At 53.4% G+C, this 21,133-nt stretch overlaps 1 protein-coding gene across 2 annotated transcripts; it reads left to right on the top strand.

Moving 5' to 3' along the window:
- Window positions 1–2,204: 2,204 nt before the first annotated feature.
- On the top strand, window positions 2,205–18,558 carry HEYL (hes related family bHLH transcription factor with YRPW motif like). Of its 2 annotated transcripts, none has more exons than XM_057547344.1 (5): window positions 2,205–2,359; window positions 9,020–9,086; window positions 10,159–10,242; window positions 11,506–11,587; window positions 14,385–18,558. In XM_057547344.1, exons 1-5 carry the CDS (start codon window positions 2,280–2,282, stop codon window positions 15,041–15,043), a joined length of 972 nt encoding a protein of 323 aa, XP_057403327.1. In that variant the 5' UTR covers window positions 2,205–2,279; the 3' UTR covers window positions 15,044–18,558. The 2 variants fall into 2 exon arrangements, with proteins under 2 accessions (XP_057403327.1, XP_007164783.1); XM_007164721.2 differs by lacking the exon at window positions 2,205–2,359 and adding an exon at window positions 7,554–8,739.
- Window positions 18,559–21,133: the final 2,575 nt, after the last annotated feature.

Raw genomic sequence — 21,133 nt, 5'->3', positions numbered from 1 at the left:
TGATGTTTAAGAGCTATACAGGTAGTAAAGTCAGGTGGTTTGGCTCTGGAATCAAACTACCTTGTTGAATTCCAGCCCTTCCATTTACCCTCTGTAGAGTTACTCCACCTCTCTGTGCCTTTTTTTCTCATTTACAAAGTGGGGATGATAATAATTTTACTACTTTATAGAGTTGTTGAGAATGAAGTGAGTTAATACTTACAAAACAGTTTCAGGTGTTATAATAAGTGCTTACCAAGCGTTAGCTATTTAGCTAGGCCCCATCCACACTTTCCTTCTGGGTAATCTACTCCTATAGCTTTAAGTGCCACCTATTACCTAATGATTTCCAAATTTAAATATTCAGCTTCGATGCCTCTTCTGAGCTCCTATTTATCTGTGCACTCCTTTTTTTTTGGGGGGGGGGCTTCATTGCTGCACGCGGGCTTTCTCTAGTTGTGGCGAGTGGGGGCTACTCTTCGTTGCAGTGCGCAGGCTTCTCATTGTGGTGGCTTCTCTTGTTGCAGAGCACGGGCTCTAGGTGTGCGGGCTTCAGTAGTTGTGGCTCGTGGGCTCTAGAGCGCAGGCTCAGTAGTTGTGGCGCATGGGCTTAGTTGCTCCACGGCATGTGGGATCATCCCGGACCAGGGATTGAACCTGTGTCCCCTGCATTGGCAGGTGGATTCTCAACCACTGTGCCCCCAGGGAAGTCCCTGTGCACTCCATTTTGATGACCCGGGGCATCTCACATGAACATACCTACAACGGAGCTTGATCTTCCCCTGCAAATCTGCTCCACTGCCAGTCCCTGTGACCTCAGTCACACGCAGGGCAGATCTCTGGGCAACATGGCTGATTTCTGCTTTTCCAGGGAATGCAGAGTGCACGGACTGCACAACTTCTGTGTTGGTTGAGGTTTCCACTCCACTGGTACATGTCCATGGAAGTTATGTGAGTGCTGAGGGCATTTGGAAAAAGAGAGTCCATAGGTATGGCTGCGGTGAACACCAGGGCCTCCTGAGGAAGCCCAAGCTGCAGGTTCTGACTGCGCATGCCAGCTGTGTACCCGTGCATGTCTATACCTATGTGTCCGTATACTTGGCCACGTGGTAGTGTCTGTGGACATGTGTGGAAGGGGGCACGGGATTGTTCTGTCCCACCACCATAATCAAGTGTCCCCAAGCAGGTCTTACAGTGGGAGTGAAAGTGCAGTTATTCTCAGATGACTAACCCCACTCTCCCAAATGAGGAGATGGCTTCCTCTGTGTCCTGGGGGGTGAGTCAAAGGGAAAGACTTCGTCTCTGACCCACCACATGGAGACCACCTTCCCATCTCCTCCTCCAGCTCATTAGGCCACCTTCCAGGATGCCCCCATTCCATTTCCTTCTGAGCTTTGGGGGGTCTCTCTGAGGCACTGGCCCATGAGGATGGCAGGTGTATCTCAGAATCTTCCTTGAGTCTCCCTCCCTAGGGGCAGGGCAGTCGGAGCCCCTACCTAGTGAACAGTTTGGTCTGTTGTAGGGGGGAGGAGGGTCCCAGGAAGGGAGGCTGGAGGGTGCCACCCACCCCCTTCAGAGGCCCTGCAACAGCTTCAGGAATGGGCCCTCTCCAGGCACTCTTGGCCTCCCAGGACAGCTCTGCCTCTGGTGAACTGGGAACTAATTCCCAGGGACACCCACGATCAAGACAAGTCTTCAGGCACCTTGGCCAGAGCCGGTCCTGCGCAGGTGGTGCAGCCGCAACTTCGGCCATCCCTTTTGGGCATGGCCCCCTCACCCACATTCTACTTGCTCTGGACCCCTTTGGGAGAAGCTGCTAGAGAATTCTGGCCGAGGATCAGGCCACAGCCACCCCACCAACCTCCCCAAACCGATGTGTCTGCCGCCCCCAGAACCCCAGGAGCCAGGAGCCGGCGAGGGGACCTCTAAAGAGGCTGGAGCATAGCGGAGCAGCGCCTCCACAGGCCGACAGCGCCCCGGGGCGAACCAGGGACAGACGGGGACCCCTTGACTTCCCCGGGGGCCTCCAAAGGCACCTGCCCAAGGCCACCCAGCGCGCGGCGGCCGAGGGAGCGGAGCCGGACCTCCCAGCCGTCGGCGGGGCGGCGACCGCCCGGGGCCTTCCCACGGCTCGGCCAGCGCGTCACGGAGGGGGCGAGGGGGCGCCTGGGGCTGCGACGCAGGAAAGGGCCCTGGGAAAGGGCGGTGGCTGCGCCCCCGGGGCGGGGCCGGGGCGGGGCCCGACTTCCCGGCTCGCCGCCCGCGCTGCCGGGCGGAGAGCCACGCAGCCCGCGCTCGCGATGAAGCGGCCCCGGGAGCCGAGCGGCTCAGACAGCGAGTCCGACGGACCCATCGACGTGGGCCACGAAGGCGAGCTGAGGTAAGGCGGGCTGGGGGCGCGGGGCGCGCCGGGGCGAGCAGGCTGGGGAGCAAGCCGACGGGCCGGCGAGCGCGGGGCCAGTCCTGGAGCGACCGGGGTAGACACAGGTGTGGCGCCACCGTTACGCGCACGACCGCCCGGGATCCTGTGCGCTCTCGGCCGTTTAGTGCTCGAGATGCTGGGATGGAGAGAGAGTTCAGCTCGGGGTCTGAGGTCCGGTTGGAGATCTCTTTCTGTCCAAGTGAGGCTACTGGCGAGGACTTTTTTTTTTTTTTTAATTTATTTTTATTTTATTTATTTTCGGCTGCGTTGGGTCTTTGTTGCTGCGCGGGGGCTACTCTTCGTTGCGGTGCGCGGACTTCTCATTGCGGTGGCTTCCCTTTGTTGTGGAGCATGGGTTTCTAGGCGCGCGGGCTTCAGTAGTTGTGACACGTGGGCTCAGTAGTTGTGGCGAACGGGCTTAGTTGCTCCGCAGCATGTGGGATCTTCCTGGACCAGGGCTCGAACCCCTGTCCCCTGAGTTGGCAGGTGGATTCTTAACCACTGCGCTGCCAGGGAGGGCTTTTCCCTGAAGATCTTAGGAAACCCTCATGGACTGTTGGTATCACACCCCCTGGTCCTGAAGTAGAGTAGTCACTACTCTGCAGTGACTATGTAGAGTAACCATACTTTCTTAATTTTACCCTAGCTGGGGTGCACTTTTCATATAGTACACACACACACACACACACACACACACACACACACACACACACACACAGACACAAAGCTTCCAGGGGAAGAAAATCTTTGGAATTAAGGTTTTAATATTGAAGAAAATAATCGCTGACTTGCCCATGGTCCTTGCAAGGGCCTAGACTCTGATTCCAGTGCTCTTTCTACTGCACCAGTCTGCTGTCAATATCTTTCAACTCTTGGTACGTTTTCTGACCCTGCTTCAAACCTATAGAACAAACTGAACTTGTATAAGTTCTGTTACATCCCAGTTCTGTGAACAATCTAAGCGTCAGTTTCTTCATCTGCAAAATGGGTATAAATAATAGAACTGACCTCATAGGATAATTAGGAAAATCAGATGAGATAACCTGTGTCAAGGACTTCACACAGAGCCCAGCACGTAGCAAATGCTTAAGTAGTATCAAGCACCCAATATGTGATACTCAGAACCCTGAAAGAGCAGCAGGGACTGACTGGGAGTCTGCAGACTTGGGTACCAGCCCCAAATCTGCCACCAAGTTACCATGTGACCTTGGGGCATTGCTTTCCCTTTGTGAGCCTGTTTCCTCATCAGTAAAATAAAGGAGAATAGGGAGTGGGAAAAGGAAGCCTATCTGGTCCCTCCTGGCTCATCCAAACCTGACTCTCTAGAATAGATTTAAAAGGGGGATTCAGTTCATTCTTAGGGATGTTTTTGAGGGTATTTCATACTTTCAGTGATCTCCAGTTTTCTGAGACCAGGGGATCCTGCCTCAGTCACAATTCCCAGTAAAGTGCCACCAGCTTCCAATTCCTTCTAGCTTATAATAGGAGGTAATTTCCTGTCCATGAGGTTTTGGGGTATATAATAGCATTCCCTATGCAACTTAATAGCCTTTTAAAATTGTTTAGCAGAAACTGCTCTTTAGAGAAGCAGTTCTCTGAGTCTGTGCCTGCTAGGAGCAGGGGAAGGGCCCAGCACCATGGGGTGGGGGGTTGGCGGGGAGGTGTCTCAAGCTCAGTGTCATTGGGTCTTCATGAATCAGAGGCATGAAATTGGTGTCAGAGAGCTTGGCTGATTGGAGCTGCCTTCTGTCCTCCAAGAATTTGCAGCCTGGTCAGTGACCTGCCAGGTCACACAAAGTCCATGGACCGGATGGAAGATGGAAGGAGAGATAGACTGTGGGCTGTGAGGGCACCTGAGCAGGGAGAGGTCACTCACAACCAAAAGTGCAGGGAGAGCTTCCTGAAGGTGGTGGCATTTGGACTCTGGCATAAAGGATCAGTAGGCAGTTTTTTTCCTATACATTTTGTCCTTTCAACTAGAGCCCATTTTTTTAGACTGTCTAGATTCTTAGGCGAGCAGACCCCCCCCCCCCACCGAGAGGAGAGAAGCAGTTGGACATCTGGCAGAGGCCGACTTATAGACCCTTCTTTGTAGCACTCACCAAAGGGCCCTCCCCCCAGCAGACATCAATGCTTCAATTCAGGGAGCGCTGAACGATGCCTGCTGTGGCCCAGACCCTGGGCTGGGCGTGGGGGGCCCAGATGTATCCTGCTCAGCCTCTGCCCTCAGGGAACTCTCAGAGAAGAAGAGCTTCATGGACAAAGAAGGCCAGATGAACATTGGCAAGGGCCAGGGGACTGGAGCAGCCAGCCTCCCCAGGGTCAGAGGCAGGGTGCAAATCCCCCCCACCCTGTAAGGGTAAAGAGCGGGTTGTGTTCCATTGCCACTGTAGGCATCTGCCTGGTGGCAGTGTCCTGCCCCATATACGGGAATCACCCTCAGAGCTCCTATCTGAACACAGCCCCCTGACACCTGTGGGTCCAAACTGAGAATATTGTCTCCCCCCTCCCTCTGCAAAAATTTAATGAGCACCTGCCACGTCAGGCATTGGGTCAGGGTCTGTGGGTCACGTAAGGCACATCGTGGTCTTTGAAGTCTCGCCACCATGAACTTGGGCAAGTGACCACCCTTTTCTGAATTCTAATTTTCTCCTTTATGAAATGGGGATGCTAATACCTTACCTCATAGGGTGAGGCTTTGATGAGGTAATGGACTTAAGGCACACAGCTCCCTGCTTTGGCACAAGGCAACTTCCAATGAAAGCTGCTCTCTAAGGGGTCGCCGTTCAGTTGGAGGGTGCCGTGTCCATGAGGCAGCATGGTCTAATGAAAAGCCTGGACGTCTGAAGACTGGACTTTGTGTCTCTGTCACTCCAGCTATCAAGTGATTATTTTTCGTAAGTGTGAAATGGTCCAATAATATACTTAACTCATTGTATGATAAATGAGACAAGTGAACATGGAAGTGCTCTCTAGAACAAAAAGTACTGGCTATGAAATGTACATGGTGGGGTGATGACTGTATGGGGAGCACTCCAGTTCTGGAATTTCCTCTAATTTGCTGTGTGGCCTGGAGCAGATCCCTTCCCCTCTCTGAGCTTCCTCATTTTACAGGTGGGCTCAGTGCTCTCTGAGAACCCTTCATTGGAGACATTGTGATTCTGCCTTTGGTTGATGGAAAATGAGTGGGGTCACCTGCAAGGGCTCCTCGGGGGAGTTCCCAAAAAGGAAGTGAGGGTGAGCGCTGAGGGTAGTCAGGTCTAGCAGCCAGACCACCTGGAAAGCTGCCCCTCCCCCAAGAGACCACCCCAGCATTCTGGCTAGGGACCCCTTGAGGCCCATGGAGCAGATCTTGGGGGTCAACATATCTTCTCTGGGTCCATGAAAATCTGCCTTATTTTCAGACTCTCAGACAAGAATCTCTCACACCCTCTCCCAATGTCAGGGCCAGATCACAGCCTGGAAAAGAGCTAGCTCTGGCTGAGCTCTTGGGAGCTTTAAGGCTAAGGGGACTGGAGGGCTATTCAGACAGACAGGAAATAGGAATTAGGAGGGAAAACAATGCTGAATTTGAAGCCAGAAGATGTGGATTCCCATGCTGGCTTTGCTCCTCAGCAGCTGCGTAGGCTGGGCAAGCTGCCTTACCTCCCCAGTGCTCAACATCCTCATCTGTAAAATGGGACTTCCCCTCAAAGGAGGGAAGTATGTGTAGTGATGCCGAGAAAGCTGTGAAGTGAGGCTTGCCTGTGGGATACGGGCGTGGGGGGAGAGGGATAGCACTGCAGAGAACCAGGAGAGTGGAAAAAGGGGTGGCTGAGCTGCCACGCTCTGAAAGGGGTGTGTCAGCCTCCAACAGATGGTCCCTGAGGAGGGATCAGGCTGAGAGGCAGTGACGTGAGCAGTGGTAACCCAATACCCCAGGAGACACATTATCCAGGCTGCGGGGACAAAGGCCGTGTTTCTTAGTAGACCTTGGCTCTTGTGGCTTGTCCAGACTGAAGCTTTGTAAACAAGCTGCCCTACAGATCTCAGGATCTGGCCATCTGAGCCCTGGATCTAGCTTGCTGACCCATCCCTCCCACAAGCTTTCGTAGGCCTCTTACATTCTTGTCCAGATGTTTGGATGGAGATATCCTTTTCCAGATGTAGCTAGATGAAGCCAGGGACATAGCAGTAGGTTTGACAAATGTTGATCTGGTCTCCCGTGCAACCTTATCTCTTTAAGCAGTTGATGAAAATGATCCAACCTCTAATGCCAGGAGGGTCGTCACGTGGGCTGGGACCCTCCCAGTCAGCCACATATGCCCCCATTCCACAAAGGCCTCAGACATAGATTTTTTTTTTTAATATTTTTTAATTTATTTGGCTGCGTCAGGTCTTAGTTGAGGCACGTGGGATCTTGGTTGAGGCATGCGGGTTCTTTCGTTGCAGCACACGGGCTTCTCTTTAGCTGTGGCATGCGGGTTTTTCCCTCTCTAGTTGTGTAGTGCGGGCTCCAGGATGCGTGGGCTCTGTAGTTTGCGGCGCATGGGCTCTCTCGTTGAGGCGCACAAGCTCAGTAGTTGCGGCGCGCAGGCTTAGTGGCCCCGAGGCATGTGGGATCTTAGTTCCCTGACCAGGGATCGAACCCGCATCCCCTGCATTGGAAGGCGGATTCTTTACCACTGCACCACCAGAGAAGTCCCAAGATATAGATTTTATGGTCTCACCTCTGTGTTCTCCGGTGATGCCAAAGATGAGGGCAGGAGGAGGAGCTCAACCACGAGCTCTGTCATGTCCCTTGCTGAGTACTGGGTACAACTGTGAATGAGACAGATATGGTTCATGGCCTCATGGAACTTACAGGCTTGATGGAGAGATAGACCTTAATCAAATAATCATATAAATATACAGCAACAAATGGGCACAAATGCTATGAATGCAGGATGCTAGGATAGTGTAAAGCAGGGGGTATCAAGTGGGAGGGGCGATGTCAGAAAAGGCTCCCCTGGAAATTGACATTTGAGTTGAGATCTGAAAGGTGGTAGAAGTTACTAGGCAAAGGGGCTGGGGCTTGGGGGCGGGGAGAGGGAGTGGACCAGAGAGTTCTGGGCTAGGGGAACAGTATGTGCCACCACAGGAAGGAGTTAGTGCATTCACAGGCTGGGGCGCACAGAGCAAAAGAGAATTGAGTCTAGGAGGTGACAGGGGCCAGCTGGGCTACCTCAAAGATGGTGGCCTTGATCCTAAAAGCATTGGGAAGGCCCTGTAAGAGAGTGGCATGATCAGATTTGCATTTAGATGATCACTCTGCCCGCTTGTAGGAGGCAGCGGGTGTAATAGACTCCTGCAGTCTAGAAAGATGATGGAGGCTTGGTCCCGAGATCGGCAGTGGAGATAAGGGGGACGGGTGTGAGATGTATTTTAGACATGGAATGGGCAGGTTTTGATGGGGTAGGTGAGGACAGAGGAGGAATCAAAGATGGTGGCCGGGTGTCCACCTTGCAGAAGTGGGATATGGGTGCCTTCGCTGAGATGAGAACCTAGGCAGAAGAGGAGAGGTGGAGGCAAGCTCTTGGGTTCCTGTTCAGATGTGTGGCATTTCGCGTTCTGAAATAGCAGGGGAGTCACCTTGTCTAAAGTTATTTGTGGCTGTGATGTCTACAATGGGAGCTGGGCTCTGGAGGGCTGGGGCCTGGCTGAGGGCATCCAGTCCAGCCCTCAGTCTGAGTGGGGCCTCTGGCATGTTGGCCAAGTGAATGATCCTAAGTGCAACCCAGAGAATCTCCTTCATTCCAAGAGAGCCTCTGAAGCGGGAAAACATTAAGAGGGCGAGCAGTTGGGCTGAGGAGGATTTGGTCAGTCTGGGCAGGAAAAGCCCTAGAGGGCTGCGCCTCCTCCTGGTGATGGGAACTCCTGGGTCGCCAGCAAACATACATCCTTCAGCCAAGCCCGGGGACCGGAGGCCTGACACGATGCAGGGCTGGGGCCTTCTGGGGAGGCTGGGGCCACGTCCCGAGAGTCCAGAGAGGGCCCTGTGACCCAGATGTCGCCTCCCCCTCGCCCCGGCCGCGCAGCGTGGGAGGAGGCGGCAGCTGCAGGCCGGGTGGAGGGCGGGCGACCGGCGGGCCCGGCCCGTGGGAAGCGGCGGCATCTGTTCTTTCCACGCTCGTTCCCAGCGGCTCCCTCTGAAACCTAACCCGCAGGCCCGGCCCCACCGCCGCCGCCCGTGCCCTCGCCCGCCCCGCCCGGGGGATCAGGTTGCAGGAGCCGGGCGGCCGGACTGCGGTTCCCCCGACGGCCGCGGCAGCGCAGCGAGGGCGAGGGGCGAGGGGCAGGAGGCAAGGCCGAGCGGTCAGGTCCGGGCGAGAGCCAAGGCCCCCCACCCATGGCCCCAGCCTCCGGCGACTCTGGGGCAGGAAGCTCTGTGCAGGGGAGGGCTTGGCCCCGGGGAGAAATGAGCCCCCGGGGAGAAGGGGAGAGAAGGCGTCCCCACCCACGCCTGCCCTGTGCCTCTTCCCGGCCTGGGAGACCTCGGCCGCCTGGGAGGGGTCTGTGCCCGCCCACAGCCGGCCTCCGAGGTCAGCCCAGGCCAGGGAGATGGTCCTCTGAAAAATCAGCCTTTCTTTTCCTCTCCAGCCAGATGGCCCGGCCGCTGTCCACCCCCAGCCCTTCACAAATGCAAGCCAGGAAGAAACGCAGAGGGGTGAGTGCGTATCTCAGCAGAGCTGTCAGACAAATGTTTGCCCTGAGTTCCCAGGGGCCTGGCGCAGAGAACCCTGGTCAGAAACACCACCGGGAAGCGGCCCTGCCTGGGTTCAAGTCCCAGCTTTGCCAGTAGCTAGCTGGGTGACTTTGTGCAAGCCACTTAATCTCTGTGTGCCTCATTTTTTCATCTGTGTAACTGAAATAATGATGGTACCTACCTCAAAGGGTTGTTTTGAAGTGAATTAATGTAATGCACTCAGAACAGAACCTGACGCACAATTAGCCATTATCATTTATTCCAGCCTTCCCCTGCTTCTCTCTGAGCTCAGAACTTTCCTTCCCTCTTAGTGTGCTGAGGGGTAGGGAAGGGGGACGGAAGAAGGGGGAGCCCGTCCTTGCTCTTGGCCCTACTTTTCCCCCAGGATGCAGCTGTGCTTCTGCCCTGGGAGTCCAGAGACCGGAATCTGGCAGAGACCAGAATCTGGCAGAGACCAGCCCTGCCACTCACTAACCAAAAGACCTTAAGCAGCCACGTCCACCCAGCCCTCGTTCTCTTTATCGGTAAAATGGGTGTTGCAATTTCTGTCCTGCTATCAGTATTCCGCTACCAGTATTGTGAGATGAGAGTGAGCTTGTGGGAATGAAAGGCCTTCCCAGCTGGAGAGAGCAATGCCTGGGACTCCTCAGACCTCATGACCCAGCACCTCAAGGGGTCTCCCTGGCCCAGGAGGGGCCTCCAGGACCTGCTCCAGTGCTGTGGCTGGTGTTCCTGTTCTAATTGGTTGGTGCCCTGCTGTATCAGTGGTTAAACGTTTTGAATACCACCCCTTAGATCAAGACAAGAGATCTGAGTTCTAGTCCCAACCTTGCACTTCCTTGCTGTGTGACCTTAAGCAAATCCTGCCCTTCTCTGAGCCTCGTTTTCCTCTTCCATAATGTAAGAATGGATTTATCTCCGTGACAGAAATATTGTGACGGAAGATATGAGCCAGTGCCCGTCAAGGTGTGTTGGAAACTGTGATGAAGTGCCTACTTGGTTTTTGTTTGTTTGTTTCATCATTGTTTTTTAGATCATAGAGAAACGGCGCCGGGACCGCATCAACAGCAGCCTTTCTGAACTGCGGCGCTTGGTCCCCACTGCCTTTGAGAAGCAGGTATGTGACATTGCTGAATGTGCTAGAGGAGATGCTGTGCGGGTGGCAGATAAGGTTCACTTCTCACGGCATCTCTTATCGATTGGTGGCAGCTGCCTGAAGTGCTGTGATATCATTTACTGATATCTGTTGATGGCCAAGAATAAGGGGGATAGAAATTCATATTTACTGAGGTGTCTCAGGGGTTGTGGCTTTATGTCCATCATCCGGTTGCACTGAATGCTCAGAATGATCCTGAAGGGTAGGGATTATTATGCTCATTGCACAGGTAAGGGAACTGAAGCACAGAGAGGTGAAGTAACTTATACCAGATCACACAGCTAGTAAGTAGCAGAGCGGAACTGGACACAGACTGTGTGATCCTAAAGTGCCCTATCCCTCTGCACGTTAGTAGAGCACTAATGCACTACTGACATTTCCAGAACTATCTGAAAGTAGAACAGGCCGCTTGGGGAGTGAAGTCTCTGTCATTGAACATGCTGGAGTGGAGGGACTCCAGTGGGGAGTCAGACAGTTGAATCAATCAGACAACCTCAAAGATTCTCACCGTGTGCGCCAAGGCACGGTCATAGGTCCTGTGTCTTCCTTTCTGCTGGGGAGAACAAGTCAGTCATTCCACAGACATTCACTAAAACCTTCACAAGTCCAGCCATGAACTAGACCTGGTACCTACCTTCAAGGGACTCACATGGAGAGTCTGACCCTCAGGTTTCACCTGGGAGACCAGGTGATGCTGGAGGCTTCGGAAATACTCCTCAAGAGAGAGAATGGAGGAAGAGCAGATGCTTTGGAATAAGACAGTGAGCCCGATCTTGGGTGTGTGTGGCGAGTGTGAAGTTGGATTCCCGGTAAAGCTGGTCTAGGAGGCAGGGGAGGATGCAGGAGTGACATTCTGGTGATGGTGCCTGAAGCCATGGAGGTAGAGGGGACCCTCCGAGGAGAGCGCACAGAGCGAGAAAAAAGTGAGCCATCACCCACTGGGAACACCACCGTCTTAAGGGACAGTTAGAGCAAGAAAGCAGGGGAGGAGGGCTTTCGAGAAGGATGGTCAGCAGTGTGGTGGACAGGTGGGCTAAAATGAGAACTGAAGAGGATGGGTTAGATTTGGTGGGCTTGGCTAAAGCAGAAGCCCGATTGCAGGCAGTGGTGGAGTGGGAGGAGGAGGAGGAAACTGAGGTCGTGAGTGCTGATGACGCCATGCGGGGGAGGTGGGCGACAGAGGTCAGCTGAAGGCTGCCACTCTTCTGTCTTCTGTACACACAGGGCTCCTCCAAGCTGGAGAAAGCCGAGGTCCTGCAGATGACGGTAGATCACTTGAAAATGCTCCACGCCACTGGCGGGACAGGTACTGATGCTCTACTTTCCTGGAACCATTCCTGCAGCCAATATTTGGGGGCTGGGCCCTGGGGATACTTTGGTGAGCAAAGTAGACGTGGTCCCTGCCCTCACGGAGCTCACAGTTCACAGAGGGGCTGAAGCAGATCCAGGTGGAACGTTCGCAAAGCTTGTCTTTCTTCTTCTTTTGGCATTGCCCTCTCCGCTTTTATTGTCTCCATGTGTCCTAGCCCTTTCATAAACTCCCCTCCTTCCAGCCTTGAACTTTGGAGGAGCTCTTCTACAACAGATTACTGATCCCCCTGCCCCCAGGGCCTTGTTAAGCATCAGCCTGAATGAGCTCATTCTTGCTGTGATCCCAGTGGGAGGGACACGCCTGAGGTTTTTAGCCACAGCGCTTCACTAGTGTGCCGACCCACTGGTCTACGCTTCTGAGCTCTTGTGTCCTTGGCAGTGCTGGGAGGATATGTCACGCTCACCGCTGAAGATCAGTCGTGGGATTTTAGTAGGATGCGAATGTTAACGCATTCTGTTATTTTGAGCTAGTCCACTACAAAAAAGTCACGGAACTGTGGCTTTTAAAAGACCTCTGGACAGATGGAAATTCTGTCTGCCTGAAGCCGCTCTGTGTGTTTTGGTAATTTCACAATTGGGAAACCTTGAAAGCTCCACTGACCTTGGCTCCAAAGACTTAAGTCTTGAAGCCTTAACTTGCTACCCCCTCAAGGGGATGGCTGCATGTTAAGCAGCCCAGCCTGGTGCCTCTCAAGCCTCGGCGGGCAGCAGTGTCATGTAGGGGCAGACAGCGTCACGGGTCACAGCCCGGAGACCCCGAGGCAGTAAGTCCGGATTGGAGTTTAGGAATCTGCCAGTTTAGCAAACACACCCGATGACCCTGCTGCAGGTGGTCACTTGGAGAACTTGTGCCAAAGGAATGCACAGCCAACAGTGGAAACTGTCTCTAATCAACCAATGGGGGAGGTATTTCAAGCTACATTTATATTTATCCAATTAAAAGAAAACTAGTGACTAATATTTGGGCAGCATTTTATAGTTTTCCAAATGCTTTTCTCTAATGTTATCTCATTTGATTCTCACAAGAACCTCGAGGGTGGGTGCTGTTATCCTCACTGTTTTCTGGCTAAGGGCTGATGGGAAGACAGAGAATTGGCTTAGAGCGCTGGCTTTGTATTTGAACACTGAGTTTACTACTTACTAGCTTTAGGACCTTGGACAAATGATTTAAGCTCTTTATTCCTCAGTTTCCTTATCTCTAAAATGGGAATAATGATAGGGTTTTTTTAAAATATAAATTTATTTATTTATGGCTACGTTGGGTCTTTGTTGCTGCGCGCGGGCTTTCTCTAGTTGCAGAGAGCAGGGGCTGCTCTTCGTTGCGGTGCGCGGGCTTCTCGTTGCGGTGGCTTCTCTTGTTGTGGAGCACGGGCTCTAGGCGTGCGGGCTTCAGTAGTTGTAGCACGCGGGCTCAGTAGTTGTGGCTCGCGGGCTCTAGAGCGCAGGCTCAGTGGTTGTGGTGCACGGGCTTAGTTGCTCTGTGGCATGTGGGATCTTCCTGGACCAGGGCTTGAACCCGTGTCCCCTGCATTGGCAGGAGGATTCTTAACCACTGCCCCATAATTGTTATAATGATAGGTTTTTATGAGGTTTAAATTAGCTAATGCAAATTAAGTGCTTAGGAAGAACTCAGCGAATGTTAGTGAAAAAAGAACAGTGAACAGAGAAAGGTGATGGGATTTGCTCAAAGTTGCACAACTAAGTAGACAGCAGAGCCAGGTCTCACCGCCTAGGAGGCCTGGCTCCAAACATCATCTCCTGCCAAGCTGTTCCTCTGTAGGGACCTCAGCCGTGAACCAGGGACCCGATATTTGCTACCATGATCATGAAGCCAGTGCTCACTGGGGCTGTTCTGTCTTTACCCAGAAGGTGGTCGAGAGACGGGCAAGTGTGGAGAAGCTGTGAGAATGTGAATACTTCTGCAGGCAGTCCCCCTGGTCATCCCACACTGAAGTCAAGCCAAAGCCATGGTCCCTGGCCTGAGGGCAGCAGCTGAGGACCAGAGTGGGGTCCTGCTTTCTAGACTGCCCTTTGGGCTGGGGAACAAACTCGAATGCTTATGGGGGCCAAACCAGTCATATAAATGATAGCTAACTTTTCATTTGTTAAGCATTTCTGTGCACCATTTCATTTCGCCCTCCCATCTGTACATGGCAGGGCCTGTTATATACCCATTTCACAGCTAAGGAAATCAAGGCATGGAGAGATTGAGACTTGTCCATAGTCAGGGCGCTAGTTAAGTCCATGGTCAAGCAGCTGGCCCCCAAAGACCTCATGCTTCATTGCTACCCTATGCTCTCCTCTCCAAGGAGTCTCCCAGCTCTGATGGCTGCTGCCGCCACCTCCCAGCATCTGCCCCCATCAGCAGGCAGGGTTGTTCTACACCTCCATGTGCACACATCTGGCAAGTGTCTATTTAAATGAAGTTATCTGGGCCGCCGATTTCCTTCTTTGGGTTCATCATGAATGGTGATGAAAATAACACTTTACATTTTATAATGCTTCATAGTTTAGTGAACTCAATTGGTCCGCACAGTCCACCCCCTCTACCCCAGTAGGGATGATTATTCCCACTTTAAGATGGTGAGACTGGGGCTCAGAGAGGTGAGGTGACATGCCCAAGGTCACCCAGGGGGTGAGTGGGGAAAGCAGGTCCAGAACTCAGACAGTCTGACCCCAGGCTCAGTGCTTGTCTCCTGCCTGGCATGCCCTCATCGTGCCTCACTTTGCAGGATTCTTTGATGCTCGAGCCCTGGCAGTCGACTTCCGGAGCATCGGTTTTCGGGAGTGCCTTACCGAGGTCATCAGGTACCTGGGGGTCCTGGAAGGGCCCAGCAGCCGTGCAGACCCGGTGCGGATTCGCCTTCTCTCCCACCTCAACAGCTATGCAGCCGAGATGGAACCTTCACCCACGCCCGCTGGCCCCCTGGCCTTTCCTGCCTGGCCCTGGTCCTTCTTCCATAGCTGTCCAGGGCTATCGGCCCCCAGCAGCCAGCTCGCCATCCTAGGGAGAGTGCCCGGCCCCATCCTCCCCAGCACCTCCTCTCTGGCTTACCCCATCCCGGCCTTCAGAACCACTCCCTTGCGCAGAGCCACTGGCGCCACCCTGCCAGCCCGGAGGAATTTGCTGCCCAGTCGAGGGGCATCTTCTACCCGGAGGGCCCGCCCCCTGGAGAGGCCAGCTGCACCCCTGCCCCCCAGTGGCAGGGCTGCCAGGGGCAGCCACATGGCACCCCTCCTGCGATCTTCTTCCCCCGCCCCTCCTGGCATTGTGGGCTCTCCTGCTTATGTGGCTGTTCCTGGGTCTTCCCAGGGGGCAGCTGGGAGGCCAGCAGGAGCTGTGCTCTGCCACTCCTGGGTCTCTGAAATCACTGAAGTTGGGGCTTTCTGAGCTGACTTTGCCCCCAGGAATGAGGAGAGTTCTTTTTCCAGGAGCTCTAAAAATGGCGTTGCCTATTCTGCTCTGCTTCCTGGACTGGTTCATATATGAAGGTGTCTTCTTCACCCGGCAGAGGCCCCCTTCTCCTTTGGCCCCTCTCCCCACCTCACTGCTTGTCCCCTCTCCCCTCCTCACTGCTTGTCCCAGCTTCTCCTGGGGCTATTCTGATCTCAGAAGCTTGGTCTCATTTTTTCCCTGGAGAGATGAGTCTCAGGAGAGCCCCCTAAGAGCTGTACCCAGACCCCTCTCCTGCTCCAGGACACATGGGCAGTAGGCATTAATCTCAGGTTGGGGAACAACGCTTTAACCTAAAAGGCACAATGACCTAAGGCACGCTGCTCCCCTAGAGATCAGACCCCAGCCAAGAGCAGTGACTTCCTGGCTGTAGCCTTCCCAGGCCCCCAGGGGCCGGAACATAGTGTCTGTCTCACTTCCTGAGACAGTAACCACACAGGGGCCGCAAAGAGGTCTCCTGGGAACCCTGTCGGCCCCAGCCCACCTGTCTCCCGCCCACTGCAATGAACCCAGAACAGACCTGCTGTCCGCCACGGCCAAGGCTGGGGACTGGGAGCCCAGCAGGGCCCGTTCCTGCCCTCTTGTCAGCTGCTGACACCTACCCTCCAGCTGACCAGCAGTTCCCTGCACACAGCTGGGAGGTCTCCGGGCTCCGTGACAGGGTGTACTCACCACCAGGCCTCGGACGGCGTCCCCAGACAGGAGCCAGGCTTGAGCCACAGAGAACCCAGCTCCCTGCCTACCACACGGCCAGCGTCCTCCAGGCCTGTGGTCCCGTCGGATGCACAGTGCGGAGGCCATGTTCCCACGTGATGGCGCCCCGAGAGGAATCCTCTTGGGATTCAGCACCAGACGTTTGTGCTGCCTGTTTTGCATCCGACTCACGGGGCCCAGACTGCTGGGACCGCCAAGGGCTGTCAGGCTGGACGAAAATAACTGCGAGGAGGGGCGAGAGGAAGGACAGTCAGAGGCAGCTCTGCCCTTCAAGGTCACACAGTGGGTCGAGGGCCTGAGATCCTGTTCACCCGGGATTCCACGCGGCTGGCTCTGCTCAAAGGCCATGCGTGGCGTTACCCAGCTTCAGCCCAGGTCACTTTCCCTCTAACAGAGGGAACAAATGGCCCAGGGACCTTTCCCAGTGGAACAGCAGGAACTGGACAAAACAGGGGCAGACCAGAAGCGACACACAGCCGGCCCAGTGCTGCCACATGGTTGTTAGAATGCAGAAACACTTCTGTGCTCATTGACAGACCTGCTTCCCTGAGTGTTCCCACCACATGGCTTTTCTCCCAGGACCCCGTGCTGGTTAATGCCCGGCCGACCCAAGGCCGTGGGGCCCTCCAGCTGGCAAGTCGTTGGTGCTTATTCTGCACTGGTTGTTAAATGCTTCTGAGGTCACCCCTGGAAGAGTCTCCCACTCCCATCCTTTAATGGAACTACCCTCCCCAGAGGCTGCATTGAGGAGACTCCACGAGCTCAAAAAGTAGAGTCTGCAAACGCCCTGGGGAAAAAGGGCCCTTTCAGAGAAGTGGGTAGGAGGGCAGAGATCATTTAAATGACCCAGAAAGCTCTTTTGAGAAGGCAAATTCCTCAAGGAGGGATAAAGAACTAAAGTAATTCTTTTACTCCTCAGTGTGAGGTAGTTGGATCAGATATTGCTCTCCTCCTGGACCCATCTGTGTGTACAGCAGTGACGAGGTGTCATTTCAGTGCGTGGGTCACCGGCCAGGAGTGCTCCTGAGGCAAACAGAGATAGAGGGAAATAGCGAGGGAGGGAAGGCAGTCAGCAGGCTCCCAGGAGTTGGGAGGGGGGGCAGAGGGTGGTGGCAGAAGGCAAAGACCAACTTCACCATTTTCACAAGGGGCGGGAAGAACGGCGGTCCCCACCCGCCCCCCCTCCTCCCCCTGCACTCTCCCCCTCCCCCTCCCCCTGCACTCTCCCCTCCCCCTCCCCCTGCACTCTCCCCCTCCCCCTCCCCCTGCACTCTCCCCTCCCCCTCCCCCTGCACTCTCCCCCTCCCCCTCCCCCTGCACTCTCCCCTCCCCCTCCCCCTGCACTCTCCCCTCCCCCTCCCCCTGCACTCTCCCCCTCCCCCTCCTCCCCTGCACTCTCCCCCTCCCCCTCCTCCCCTGCACCCTCCCCCTCCTCCCCTGCACTCTCCCCTCCCCCTCCTCCCCTGCACTCTCCCCCTCCCCCTCCTCCCCTGCACCCTCCCCCTCCTCCCCTGCACTCTCCCCCTCCCCTTCTCCCCTGCACTCTCCCCCTCCCCCTCCTCCCCTGCACTCTCCTCCTCCCTGGCCGCTGCAGGTGGTGGCTCACTGCTCCCAAGATACCAGTCAGTGCTCCAGTCCTGCAGTTTGACCACTTCCTAGCCCAAGAATCCAACATTTACTCATGGCGGGATGGTGGGAAACACACTTCCATGTTTCAAATGCCCAACTCCAAAAGAACCAGTTGACACCGTTGAATGAGGTGGAAATGGCCCAGAACTTTGAGCATCTTAGTTGCTCTTAGGTTCATTCTCCCTGAGAGATTGTGCGGGGAAAGGTGACTGTGTGTATTGGTTTCTGTGGTTGAGAACTCATATCTTTGTTTATATTCCCAAGCCTTTCTGGTGCCCCCGACTCCCACCCCATCACTGGGGTTGTCGCAGACATTCAATAAAGTTTTTTTTCTTTAGCTCTTCTGGAAACCTCTGCAAGCTTCTACTTCTTAAATATCTCTGGAGTCCATCTACTTCTCTCTGATCCCATAGCCTTCACCCTGGTCTGGCCACATCACTTCTCCCCATATCACTGCCCTCCAAAATGTCGCTTTGCTTCCTTCCTGCTTTGCCAATCAGTTCTCAACGCAACCAGAGAGAGCTTTAAACACGCAAACCATATCATATCAACTCTGGTTTAAAATCCTTACCCTATTACCCTATTATTCTAAGGATAAAATCCAAGCTCTTCCTCATCTGGTCCCAAACTCACTTCCAGCTTTTTTCTTGCCAATCCCAATCTTGTTCTTTCTTGCCAATCCCGATCTTGTTCCCTGTGCTTCTGCCACCCTGGCCTTCCTTCATTTCTTCCACATTCCAACCTCATTCCCATCTCCAGGACTTTGCACATGCTGTGCCCTTTGCCCAGAATGCTCTTCCTCTACCCTTTGCAGGCTGAGCTCTTCATACCCTCAGGCCTTGGCATAAATGCCACCTCCTCAGAGAGGCCTTCCCTGACTACTGGGCTTGAATCTATCTCAACGTCCTATATCTTTTTGTTGTTGTTCACGTTTGGAAATTACCATTGCACATCCATTTGTGTGTTTACTTGTTGGTTGCTCCCCCACCAGCACGTAAGCTCCGTGAGGCCAGGGACCATGCCTGGTTTGCACTCCACCCTGTATCCAGTGCCAACCACAGTACCTGGCTCAACGTCAGGGTTCAATAAATATTTGTTGAATAAATGAACTGGGGGAGGTGAGGAATCTTCTAGACTCATGTTGTTGGATGGTACACGCTCCTCTAGGGGTGAATCTCCTGCTGGCCAACTTTAGGGGGGGTGGCTGGAGAGCAAAGTGAGAGCCAGGGCCAGGGGACTGGAAGTTCTGGCAAATGGTGAAGGGACTCTGGCCAAAGAAAAGCACGAGCGTGCTTGCTCTGGAGTGCATGCTGACAGCTGAGAACGGGCGGGCCGTCCCTGCCAGAAGGTCTTGTTCTCCACTCTTGGCCCAGCTCTCTCCCATGCATTTGGCTTGCAACAAACCCAGGCAACCTTTGCAGAGGTCTGCTCCGTGCCAGGCCAGGCATGGCAGAGACAGAGGTGATGAGAACTCTGTCCCCCTGAGGGGATGCACCCTCTGTCTAAGTGACAGTTGGGTGGGATGAGAGTGGAGAGAGAGGTCTGTTGAGAAGGCTGAGGGGTATCAGCCTCTGCCTAGGGGGGGTCATGGGGGAAGAGAGTGCTGGAAGTAAGCCTTCCTGGAGGAGGACGAAGGGAGGCATTCTAACCGCGGGGGGAACGTCATCGAGGGCAGCCCTGGAAGTTGGCCTGAGGTGAGCACTGGCCTTCAGTGGCAGAGCGAAAGGCAGGCTAGTCTGGGCACTGAAGCCAGACTTCCTGGGTTGAGGCCCCATCTCTGTTCACTGATCAGGGCTGAGACCTTGGGCGAGTTACTTAACACCCCTGAACCTCAACCTTATCATCTTTAGAACAGGGATGATGCCGTAATAGCTACTGTTAACTGAGCAGTAACTGCATACCAGACACTGTGCTAAATGCTTTTCTTAGAATGTCCCCATTTTACAATAAGGAAACTGGGCCGAGACATATTCTCCTAAAGTTAGGTGACGAGTGAATGGGATACCACATATAAAACCCTTGGTACAATGCCTGGGTCAAGTGAAACACTCAGTCCATTTTAGCCATTAGTGTCATTAATGGAAAGGGGCTGGATCCAAATTGTGAGTGCCATGCAGAGTTTAGACTTCAGCCTGTAGGCAGTGAGAGCCATGGAAAGTGTTGCCAGGTGAATGCCAAGGTTAGACCTTGTTTAAGAAACTCCTGTTTGGGGTGGTGTGGACGACTGGGAGGAGCAGTATTCAGACTCAGTGCCACCTATTCATTGGAAACACCTAGATGCTTTGGAAACATATCAGTGTCCAGGCCCTAGAGCTGATGATTTAACTCACCTGCAGTGGGGCTCAGGCACCCCATAAGGAGGTGTGAAGAATCAGGATCTCTTTCCTAGTCAAGGTGAATTTCAGTTCCATTAGTGAACTGGACTCCAGCTTATGAGCCTGAAGAGGCTGCTGCTTTCTGAGAAGTGAAGCAGAACTTAATTTCCACAAGGGCATCTCTGTCCTCCAACCCCATCCTAGTTTGGGGCCTATAGTAGATACTTAAGAAAATTTATGTGTTGAAAGCTTTAGGGACTTGTACAGTTGGCCCTCTGTGTTTGTGGCTTCCGTATCCACAGATTGAACCAACCACGGATCAAAAAAAATTTTTTTAATTCCAGTAACTTCCAAAAAGCAAAACTTGAATTTGCCCCAGCCAGCAACTATTTACATAGCACTTACATTGTATTAGGTATTACAAGTAATCTAGAGATGATTTAAAGCACACAGAAGGATGCAGGAAGGTTATATACGACTATTACACCATTTTATATAAGGGACTTGAGCATCTATAGATTTTGGTATCTACGGGAGGTCCTGGAACCAATCCCCATGGTTATTGAGGGATGACTGTAATTCATTCAAGAGTCACTGAATATCTTATGACTTCGTGGAAAACTCAAGACATTAGCTTCCTTCCCTCCTTCCTGGGGAAAGAGGGCAGGAAAAATCAGGTCTGGATATCACCCAATCTCATTAATAGCAGCAAACATTTTCAAGCCCTTGACCTACATTATCTCATATAATCATATGAGATGATATATATTTCATATAATGGTAGGTTCTGTTATCCCCATTTTACAGAAGAAGAAATTGATACTCAATTTGTTGGTGGAAGCGCCCAAAGTTCATAACGCTAGTGAACGTCCTAGCCAAAATTAAAACCTAGGTCTCTCTGATTCCATCTTAACTAATACAGTACACAGCTTCCTTCCCCAGCTGCCTCTTGTAATACAAACCCAAAGCCATTCAGTGACAGGTCATACAGGGCTGGTGGACTGGACCCTCATGTTAGCCTGGGAAGCCTTCACCTTGGCCATGTTCTTCTCCCCTGTGCTAGTCAGAGTAAAGATCAGCTGCTGTAACAAAAGGGCCCAACAATAACTCAGTGGGTGAAAGAAAATAGAATTTTATTTATCTCTCATCTAACTGCCTGGTGTACATTCCAGGTCAGCCAGAAGCTCTAATCAATGCAGACATTCCAGATTCCTTCCGTCATGATTCCCTGCCATTCCCTAGAATATTGTCCCTGCACCGTTAAGCTAGGTCTCCATGGATTCAAGCCAGCAGGAAGGGAAAGAGGACTTGGTGGAGACATGGCCACAGACTTAAAGCCTTAAGGCCCCAAAGTAGCACATATATGTCC

Source organism: Balaenoptera acutorostrata, chromosome 1, assembly GCF_949987535.1.
Source record: "Balaenoptera acutorostrata chromosome 1, mBalAcu1.1, whole genome shotgun sequence".
Taxonomy (NCBI): domain Eukaryota; kingdom Metazoa; phylum Chordata; class Mammalia; order Artiodactyla; family Balaenopteridae; genus Balaenoptera; species Balaenoptera acutorostrata.
The sequence above is the reverse complement of the archived record's forward strand: the minus strand, read 5'-3'. Positions and strand labels throughout refer to the sequence as shown.